The following is an 11,408-nucleotide window of genomic DNA, read 5'->3' on the forward strand; positions in this document are numbered from 1 at the left end:
CTTCCTAGATAAGTCTGGAAGAGGAAGAGACTATATGTAACAACGCCCCAGAACACCTTCCTCAAAGGTTTCAGAAAACCTTCCCTGTTTAAGTGCAGATCAACCGCAGGACAACGAGCATTACCCACGGTAGCCTCGCAGCTCCTACAAGGTCTCAGCTGATTGGAGACCACCCTTGAGGTTTAACAAAAGAACAAATGACAGAAACAATGGCCCTTTTGTTTTAGGCCTAGGGTAACAGAAACAAATGGCCCTTTTGATTTAGGCCTAGGGTCCATTGTTTCTGTTATTTGTTCTTTTGGTAAACCTCAAGGGTGGTCTCCAACCAGGTGAGACCTTGTAAGAGCTGCGAGGTGACCGAGCATTAAACTTTCTTGGGGCCAAGTTATGGAAACATGGACTCCCGAAGTCAGTAAAATATGCTACCTCGCTCAATGATTTTAGAAAGAAACTGAAGGAACATTTACCTACGTTTAAGGCCATCCCCCCTTTTTTTTTTCCTTTAATGTCGAATACGTTTCCTGATATTGGGTCGGTCGGTGGGTTTGAAAAAAAAACACCCTCCCCAAAAAAATCATAAATTAGGTTGCTTGGTATTAATTCCCATTGGGATAATTAGGCCTTTATATACCACTCCTCGTGAATGTCACACCACTTGACGCCGACCAGTTTACTCGAGACTGTTTTTTCCTTACAATTTTTTATTGTCGTTTCAAATAGCGTATGATTTTTTTCTTATATTCCTTGGCTTGTAACCTGTATCCTGTGTGTCCCCGGCTCAGTGTTTTGGAAATAAACTCGACCATTGCTGGCGGCTTCCTCCACTATTTGTTTGTTACTTGTCTCTTCTATGCATATAATAGAAATGTTTTCTATTCGGCTGAGCGAAGCGAAAGAAAACAGAACTTGTATTTATCGCACTTGTTAGATGAGAAGACGGTATCAGCTGTTAGTGTGGCACATGGTGTCCTCAAATGGGCCCACAGTATTTTGCCCTTAGATAGTAGCCCTTTATATGCTGGACTTTGCAAGATTTTAGTTGAGGCGCCCAAAATAATGCTACTCTTAAAGATTTAAGGTTTGCTGCTTTGCTTGTTCTTTCTTTTGTTTGTCTCTTTTGCGCGAATGAGTAATATTACGGACGGTTTTGCCAAGACTATATTACTAGGGCTAACTATATTATTAGGGGTTCATATGGGATAGAAATCTAGCACTTCACGTTACACTACACTCTCTTCAGTTAATTCTGTTTAAAATAAGTGCTACACGGCCAACGTTTGTATAAACGTAACCTTTCCTTGTACTTGTACATGTTAATTGCCGTGACTTTAACATCTTCAGTTCCCACGGCCTGCTCCCGTCTGACCTTGTAGCTCAGTCGGTAGAGCGGCGGAGATCTAATAATTTTGATGCTATAACGCGTCACGGAAACCCCTTTGCCACCGTCACTTATGTCTAGCCAAGGGCAATGTATTTCAATCCTGTTACATGAGTCTCACAGCTTTGATTTTACAATTTGATGGCGTCATGTGAAAACACTCTATTGATAAGCTTGGCACAATTGAACACACTGGCTCGATTCACAAATTGTTTGACACAATGGCCAAATTATTGAACACTGTGGTTCGATCCGCAAAATGTTTTCGAGCGACTGTACAAACTGGTTCGCAAGAAAAACAGATCAATTGGACTTCCCAAGCGGGACTTAATTTAATACCTGTGGGGCACATTTGTGACTAGGAAGAAGATAAATAAGATACAGCAAACCATTAAAGGGGCTAGGTCACGCTATTTTAGGTAATTTTGTTTAATTTTGTTAATTACGAGCTCTAAACGTCATATTGGCAGAGCAAGAGTCTTTCATTTGCAAAATCACGGCCACATAACAACTGAGAATGATTTTCAAGCTTTGTAAATGACATTTTGATATAGACTGATATAAATTTGGAAAACGGTTGGCCTGATGTTTTTCAAATTTACCCAAACTCAATCCATTTCAATCCTCTCCAGTTTTGTCCATCCATGTCCCTTCTTGGCTTCCCTGTGTTTTGTTAGAGTTCTTCTATAGTTTTGAACAGTTATTTTGATATTTTAGTTAATTCTATGAACATTCGATCAGTGCTGAAAATGCCTAAAATTGCGTGACCTAGCCTCTTTAAGTGATCAAAGTTGCTTCGATAGCTCAGTGAGAACTTATTCGCTCCCGGGGCGCGTGGCCAGAGTTGGAAGCGCGATGGTTGCGGTTGTATCATACCGCATTTTTATCGAGCGGGTAATCTACCATCCCTGGGATGTGCACATTTGTGACAACAATGAAAAATTAAAAAAAGAAAGACTAAACTGCATACATTACTGACGTGGCTGCCTATGGCATCCCTCGTAATGAGGTGATTGGTGAGAATGGGTAACCTGTGGAGGTAGGGGAGGTGGGGTAAGGTTGCCATGTTTTGCTGTGTTATGATCATATGTTCTTGGCTTGTAGCCTGACGAAGTTGTTCCATCTCCATTGAAGTTTGTAAATTGTTATGCCTGTAGAAGCTGTTGCAAGTTCCCTTGCACGCCCTCATTTGGACTGCCCTGTTTGTTTTGCAAGGTAAAGGTGATATTGCCCACAATGTGCTAAATTGTAGACAAACGCGCGCAGAACAAGAAAATATATTGATAATCCGTTGTTTGCAAGGCTAAGGGTTTTCGTGGTATTGACTGCATTAATTAAGTCCTTGGCTACCTTTGTCTTCTCAAATGAGTCAATCTTTGGTTAATATAAGAAAAGTTTGGAGACAATGGAAATGACAAATCCCAACAAGTACAGTGTCTCGTTAATCTTTTGTCTGGATCTGTTAATATTTTTAAAGAGAGAATGTTCGTAAACCAAGCTTTAAGCACACATAACAATAAGATCACCGCATGGCTGTAGTTTAGTGTGCAAAAGTGGCCACACACGCTAGAGCTCGAATCGTTCACGTCGCGACCTGAAAATATGAATTTTCGGAGGCAGGATGACATGGCCCAGGCTGCTGTAATGTACGAACTGAAACAGAACCGATTCAAACAAAGTCATTTCTTCCTCAATCTCACCAACAACTGAAGTTTTGCTTTTAGCGACATATTTTGCTTTATCATCTTTCAAATCAAAGTGTGTCATTGCAATTATGTAATCCCCGCATATTGAAACATAGGGTACCGGTGGATAAGTGTATTTGCTATTCATACGGGAGTCTTGTTGGAATGATTGTTACAGGTTCTAATCCTAACCTTGAACGGCATAGCCACGCAGTTATTGAAAGCTAACCGTTTTAAAATGGCGACAGGTTTAAAGTACAGGTCACATGCTAAACTTATTAAACCTCATTAGGGGGTTTGTCTAAAATCAGGAATCCGGAAATCCGGAATAAGAACTTCAACCAAAGGCTAATACACTACTTTGCGAAACGAAAGGAAACGAAATGGAACAAAATACAGAGAGAATCCTAAACATTCATTAAAGCTAACCTTACGCCTAACCTAATGTTCTCATTGGTAAATGGTTTTGGTTGTACCAAAGGAAAATTTCGATATGTTTCGCGAAATAGGAATGTGACCAAAATTGCCAAACCAAAATTATAATTTGGGGAAATTGATTGAAATTTTCCGGGCAGGTACGTTCCTAACTGTTTACCGATGCTAACATTAGGCCTAAAAACTTTTGTTTAGGTCTAATTAGGCCTAAGGTTAGCCTTAACGAATGATTAAGATTGTTTCTGTATCATATTGTTTTGTTTCGTTTCGTTTAAAAAATTAGTGTAAGCCAAGTGACTTTGGTTGAAGTTCTTAGGTTTTGCCTTGTCATATCGCGCATGACTTTCACATCGGTCGCTTTTGTTCCAGTAGGTGAAAGTTCTGTGAATTTAGACAGATCAAGACACATCGTTCCCTTTTTTCTTGCAGACAATTCTGACATGTGAACTTTGAGCGTATTTCATTGTTTGTCGCAGTTTTGCCCTCCCTTGGGCTGAATTCTAGAATCATGAGAAGAACCTTGATGAAATTGTTGTTATTCAAACTTGTAGAATGATTAGAAAAACTACAATGAAACCATAAATCACTTTTTTCTCAAATGTTAAAACCCGCATCCTCTGCATAATTACAATATTTTCGGCATAAACAGAAAAAGGAAAAAATGGCTGCAATGCGTTTTGAACAGATGCAAAGATTGCTTTTAGTGAAAAAAGTATTTTGGGGTTAGGAGTTAAGCTTGCCATGTGATTCAAGCTACAGCACTGATTATAATTTTGCAGCTGGGATTTGTTGACGAGTAACAGGACAGATTTAAGTTACAATTTTGTTTCTCTCTTCATACAATTTAGACATCTGAGGGATCGTTTAATTTTATTCCCCCGATCTGGTGCAAGGGGTGTTTGTAGTGTCTTGCTTTCTCATTTTACATCATGCACAAATTTCAGATCAGTGGCTTTATTTAATATCAGCTGGAGTTTTTTTCTTTTCTTTCCATTTACATTTCCTCCATTTCATCGTGACCTGGAAAGGGGGTGATTGAGGTTAAATTTGGGCACATTGACAATACTTTAACTTCATTCCCTCGACAAATGAAAAAAGTCCCAGTGACCTCAACATGCCTTTGCTGTGGTTATCAATAATAAATGTTGTCACTATCAATAAAATGTCTTGCAACATTACTGTCTATTAGATACATTAGTATTGTACTGTAATACCAATAAGTCTTTTGTGATGAAAACAAATTAAATTCCGCTTTTTAAGAACTTGTGTTTCACTCAACTTGAATTTCCTGGGAGAGAGAAAAAGTATGGAAATGGACCGTTTCGATGGTGAGGGTTTGAACTGTAAAATCGTGACCAAAAGCCAGGCAATTAAAGTGCTCCATTTAGGATGAGAATTGCTTGCCATGTAGTAATGGCTTTTATTTTTAGCCCATGGGATTATTAGCTTATGTGGGAAATGTCCATGACATGTAACGGCCGATTCAAGTGATCGAGAAAAATTTTCCACAAAAACTTCAAATTGACGTTTCTTTCGGAAAGTCCATGTTATTGACAGCCAGATAAATAAAGTTCACTCACCTACTATTTTCTGTGGTGTCCTGACTGATTTGATGGGTTTTTGGGATCTTTCATGTTCCCCTTCAGATCCAACGTGTCGTCACACATGATATCAATTGACAAGGTATGCAGCTTCCAAGACCATTCAAGGCTGAGTGCCTCCAGAATTTAGCTGAATTTCTTCCACTTCCAAAAGTCTTCTGTTATTAAAATTCTCACCTCAAGCAATATGTTACAACTGATGCAGATGTTAGGGTTAGAGTTTAGGGTTAGGGTTTCGGGTGGTTGGACGCCTCCCAGCCTTCGACGCATGATATATATATGTATATAATAAGTTAAAATGCTTTGAACCAACAGAGATGATTCTGCGCCAGAAGGATCCGAAAGGATTCACAGTCCAAACCTCGAGGGGTGAATTTAAAACTAGTATGAAAAACGAGGACGGACAACTTTGAGCGAAAGAAAATATATAGGTACATACAGTAAAAAATATAAAAGAGTAAAAAATTTAATAAAAACACGTTTCGGTCGGTGACCTTCATCAGTTGCAGTGCAAGTAATCAATAAATTACAATTTCCTTAAATAAGTTTACAGTACAAAGGATGACATAACATTACAAAGATGATTACATAACAGGGCGTGATAACACATAATAGCACTAGTTATATATCTTATTCTTTGAAGACTTTGACCAATTGTTTTTTGCTCAGAGTTAGTAACATAAAATATGCATGTAACTTTGTTGTAGCATGATTGCCACACAGAGATTGAATTGACCTACATACATGTAGCCTGCAATAGACAGAACATGTAAGAGTATCAAATTCTAGACAAGGAAGATGTTTACAGCATTAATTAGCAGAATTATTTTTCGTAACCCTTTCACTCCTGTGGGGTTCCCCATTGACGAGAAAATCGTTTGGTGTTAGACAGAGTAAAATCTGTAAGTCTCATTGGCCCTTACAGGAGTGAAAGGGTTAAATTAATGTGCAACATTGGTTGGCTTTGATCGATAACAGGCTTGTTCCAGAGGATGATGTGGTATTATCTAGTGGTCTTTATAGAGGAAAATGCAAGTCTTGCATGAAGGATGTTGTATTTTGGTCCATTCCTTCCCCTGTTAGTGAGATTACCTTTACTGTGAATGGAACACAGTATATAGTCACCAATCCTGATCCTTCCATGAGTCTTAATGAATGGATCCGAAATCAACCAGGATTGCAAGGTATGATCAGTACATTGAATAATAATCTTACTATACAGTCATGTAGAATATCCGGTATTGTTTTTATTTATGTAATGGCACTGCTGGGAGTCACACTTGAGATACTATTCTCCCAACTTGGGCTTTTTTCCATGTTACTCCCACCCTGGAATAATATAATGATTAGTGCCTTCCACTTCCACCTAAACAATAATATGAAATGCCAGTATGTGAGAAACATTTAGAGCTTTTATACTCATATTAAGTTTTTATAAGTCTAAAATTGAATGGGCCAGCTGCAAAAAAAAACACTTTGTTAAACTGTTAGTTGAAAGAAAAACTCACTTTTTTTCTGTAAACTTTGAGAGTTGGCTTCCTTAAGATGCAACTAGCAAAATTTTAAGCTTAAAATTTGTTCCAAAGGTTTTTATTTTGACTTCAGGTCTCAGTTTTCAGGTTTCAGTTTTTATGGCCCCCCTTTAGTTGTGTTCAGAACTCACTTGTAGGCCCCAGAGAGTTTGATTGCAGGGATAATGATTTCACTGGATTAAGAATGCAGAAGTGAACTATGTACATGACTGTATATACAAAACAGAAGTTTGATTGTCATAGAGCTGGAAACTCCATTGCCTCATGAAAAATCAGTAGTGTATGTGCATGATACATTCAAAGGCGATGAGTGATTGACATAATTTTTTTTCTTGACCCAAATATGAAGGAAAAAGGAATTGAGTTTTTGAAAATAGCACTGACTTTAGTTAAAATATAGCAGGTGGTGCTTGTTTTATTCTTTAACACATTTACATACAGCGTATTACTAAATGTGGTTGTTGGTCCTATTATTTCACTTTTGTTCCGCAGCAGAGGCTCAAAGAGACTTATGAGTGCAGGCATACATGTAAAATTAGGGGAGCCACCTGCACTCACTTCATGCAGAAGTATCATGGCACATATACAGATCACTGTTGAGGAGAGACAGTCTTAGAAATAAAGAATGAATTTTGAAAGGAAGGTCCCATGGAACTGATTGAATTTTATCTGAGACTTGCTGCATATTTTCTTGTTTTATAATAGGTACAAAGGTGATGTGCTATGAGGGAGGATGTGGCTGCTGTGTAGTGTCAATAACCCGAAAAGATCTCAGTTCTAGCAAAGTTGTAGCAATGGCTGTCAACTCTGTAAGCAAACTTTTTCTTTGCGTATTAAATACAAACAAAATATTATGGGTTTGATTTTGTTGTTGAGAAAGATCACCTGGGGAAACAAGCATATTATTTTTACAAGTACTTTGTCATTTTTTTTCAGTGCCTGTTTCCATTGTGTGCAGTAAACAACGCAAGTGTTACAACAATAGAAGGCATTGGGAAGTATGCATTATGAATGACTTTACTTTTATTAGCCACAGGGGATCTTTCATAATGAAGCCTTAAAAGTTCTTGCATGCATCAATCCCTCATTATTCATCTCTTCTTACACCATTTGAAGTCACCATTGCTGTCCATGAATCAGGCAAAACTATCCTGTGGTCTGATAGCTTCTATTCCTCATTTTGTACTACCTAGGCAGCTCTCTCTACAGCCCACACAATCACACTTTCTTGTGAATGTGTTCTGCTCCAACTTCCACTATCTGGTCATCTGCTTATAAACGTTACCAAGTGTTGGTTGTAGGATCTTGAAGTGGAAAAGGCCATCTATCACATAACCTAAGCTTATCACCACTGCACTGCCTTCCACCCCAAACCTACATGTACACTATAGGGACAGACCAGTCTGCCACCTGACTTTGTCATAATATCAATGTGTGATATATACAGAAATTGTACTCAGGGAGTGTGTCACTTTATTTGTAACCCTGCTGGAAGATGAGCATCACAATTACTAGATGCGATACCCTTATCTGCTTTTGTATTCAGATGAGCCCTAGGATGGTCCACCTGCTGTACATTGATGATCCACTTCTTAGTTACACCACAGGATAACATTGGAAAATGGCAATGAAATCGTAACAATATCCCAGTTGTTGAGGGGGCAGTACTGGAAGTTGAATGCCACCACCTTAACCTGATGATTCTTTGGGTTGACCTGTATCTCACCTCACCCTAATTGCTGTTGCTACAGCAAACCTCAATGCCTTTAACTTCTCCCCAGATCTTTCAGCTGGAGAGATAAGGACTCAGCAGGACCAGTTCTCTAACCACAAGATATCCCTACAGGACAAAGACATCGTCCTATGACAGCTTAAACTATGCAAGGATAATCATCCCTACAGGTTCAATTTGCCAAAAACAATTCCAATCTCTTTAGAGCCCATGATCGCTACCTAATTGTACTTGTCATTAGAGTAAATGGGGCTTTTTGCAACACAAAGTTTGTTGGCTGTCAACTCTATAGCAATTCTTATCTATGAAGATGTCTGATTGTTACCAGGTTCCTTCTAAGTTCCTGAAATCCCACCCATCCACTCTAGACACAGATGCCAAGTTGCTAGACATGAAAACTCCACCTGCTGCACCATCCCTTTCGCTTCACTCTGCACCCTGTCTGTGTATATATAATTACTTATATACCCACTAAAAGTTCTACACCTGCTTCCCAAGAACTCCCATGATGATAACCTTTTTGCTGGCAATTATGATTCACCCACCACTCTTTCCAAACCTGATCAAGTCAAGAAGATGACTCCTGTGCAAACACTGGTGGTGCTGATGCTCCCCACCCTCCAAGCTGGTCATCATACATGTCATACAACACCACCCAACTCATTACAATCATTAATGACTTTGTTGCAGAGTGTCAGTTTGTGCTTGATTTGTTATCTCACACCAAGTTTAGTTACTATTTTTTCCTGTTAGTTCCTTAATCTCATGATGTTCCAAAAAGTCAAACCAATACTGGCCAGCAGTATCTTAGTTAAGTACATGAACAGTTTTCCAGTGTACTTGCTGTCATCACTCCTCGCATTCTCACTTGTTTGCATGTCTCAGAGCGTTAGTCCATAATTGTTAGAGCCTTTTATGTTTCAAACAATGTGTGTTGTTGATCGTTGGCAATATCCCCTCACACATAAGTTTACCAAGCTCCGAAAAGGCAGCTGATTTGACACAGCTAAGCAATATAGCGATTCACACATACATAAAACAATACAAGACAAGTTTCTTCCACTTAGCACTAACCACATGTACATAATGCATGCACAGGTCTATGTTTTGGTCTTCTAGGCATTTCTTAAGGTTTCAGTGGTAATAATACTGTACGCTGTTCTTCTTTAAAATGAAGTGAATTTTCAATGATAAAGTGTCTGCCCTGCACTCAGGTCTGAAAAACAAGGAAGTTGATGAATACTGGTAGTCAATATTATGTTCAACAGGGGGACTCTTTTTTTTTTTCAATTATTATCATGGTGCTTACATGTCAAACCTGTGATGTTGAAGGATTAAATTGTGTATTTTGTTGCAGTCGTTTCGATGGGTACCATCCAATCCAGGAAAGACTTGCAGAACACAATGGCAGCCAGTGTGGGTACTGTTCACCAGGATTTGTTATGAACATGTACAGGTCAGTTCCACTTGTCAGCTCTATGTTTTTTCTGTGCTTATAACAAAATATACTAAAACGACCTTTGAAAATTAACTTTAATTCCTATATGAAAAAAAAAATTTTTTACCCAATATAAAACCCTTTAAAGGCAACAATTTCATTTCTTTAAGTGCACGAACAGACTTGGACATGGTCTACTTCTTTACAGTCTGGAAAAATGTAGTTTTGTAGGTCTGCCAATGTAGCGCCGCTCAAGGTGTCTGTTGAAAGGCGCGGAGTCACAAGCCAGACCACGTGTCGCAATGAGCTGGATAGCGGTTGTTTTACTGAAATTTAACACTCTCGGAGATGCATTTTCCTGCATTTTGGGGCAAAATTTGGTGATTTCTCTGCATTATTATCTGTTACTACTGTATACTATTGTTCATAAATTTAGACGCCTGTAGCACGAGTTCCTTTTACATGTAATTGCAGTTGCCTATAGCTTCACGAAAAATTACAAACACTCAGACCTTGTAAAGAATTTATTGGCTGAATCCTTCGTTTACAGGGCTTAAAACCTGTTGTTTTTCTCTCACAAAAGGCTGCCTGTCCCTCGTACAACAAAAGGTACTGTTGTATGAAAAATAACATGTCACCATTCCCTAAACTGCAAAGATGCCCGCTGTCATCAGATGAAGTAAACGTCCAAATTTATTTGGTCTCATGAGTGATAACTTCCTCAGGCTATTTCAGTCAATTCAGTTCGTCCTGTTATTTATTGTCACGGTAGGTGCTGAGATTCTTGACAATTTCCCCTTGACCAACTGCTTACTGTTGGTCAATAAGTCTCCTTATCTTGTCTGCACTAGCTGCTGCTCATGTTGGTGGTCTCGTTTCATTTGGCACATCAGGTTGCTGGACAATCTCGACTTGTTCAGCTCCGACATGTTCGTTTTCAGGGTGGTTTCCGGTGTTCACTTCCAGTGGGAAGAGCTTCTGTACTGATTTCTGTAACGTTGAGGGCTTTCCCTCCTTGCTATTGATGCTCAACACAGCTGCACATTTTTACTATCTCGGCTCTCGATCAGCTTGGTTATCTCTCCCAATCTCCATTTGCTCATCGCTAGACTCTTTTCTTGAATCAGGACTACGTCTCCAACCTTCGCCTCTTTATTCTGACCTCGTTTGGTTCCGCAATGATGGGATTCCCTCAGCGGCACAAGGTACTCATTGAACCATCGTTTCCAGTAATGTTCCAATAACCTGCAGAGGTAACATTCTCTCCTTTCTACCTTGAGGGCAGTTTCTTCCTCATCGCTTAGCTCAACAGGATTTGGTAGTGTAGCATGTCTTCCAATGACCACGTGCTTTGGCGTCAGCAGTTCTTGATCTGTGATTTCTGAGTGGACATAGGTGTGGGGGCGCGAGTTTGGTGCTCCGTCCCTTTCTTTGTTATGAGGACTGGCAGTAGTTCTTCATAAGGCAGCTGCGTCTTTCTGACAACTTTACAAAGGCTTCTCTTTATAAGCTGTACCATTCGCCAATAATAGCGTCCCCACCATGGTGCTTTTTCTAAGATAGAATATTCCAAGTGATCCCTTGGTTGGCAGTAAATGCTTGCGTTT

At 39.3% G+C, this 11,408-nt stretch overlaps 1 protein-coding gene across 1 annotated transcript in view; it reads left to right on the forward strand.

Annotated features, from left to right (window-relative positions):
• The first annotated feature begins 2,411 nt into the window (after nucleotides 1–2,411).
• LOC137999921 (xanthine dehydrogenase/oxidase-like) overlaps nucleotides 2,412–11,408 on the forward strand; it is a 140,427-nt gene continuing 131,430 nt past the window's right edge. The window contains exons 1-5 of the mRNA XM_068845917.1: nucleotides 2,412–2,593; nucleotides 6,078–6,283; nucleotides 7,337–7,440; nucleotides 7,568–7,629; nucleotides 9,721–9,819. Of these exons, the coding sequence (XP_068702018.1) occupies nucleotides 2,526–2,593; nucleotides 6,078–6,283; nucleotides 7,337–7,440; nucleotides 7,568–7,629; nucleotides 9,721–9,819 (539 nt within the window). The 5' untranslated portion in view covers nucleotides 2,412–2,525. The remainder of the gene's footprint in view (nucleotides 2,594–6,077; nucleotides 6,284–7,336; nucleotides 7,441–7,567; nucleotides 7,630–9,720; nucleotides 9,820–11,408) is intronic.

This window comes from Montipora foliosa, chromosome 1 (genome assembly GCF_036669935.1).
Source record: "Montipora foliosa isolate CH-2021 chromosome 1, ASM3666993v2, whole genome shotgun sequence".
Taxonomy (NCBI): Eukaryota; Metazoa; Cnidaria; class Anthozoa; order Scleractinia; family Acroporidae; genus Montipora; species Montipora foliosa.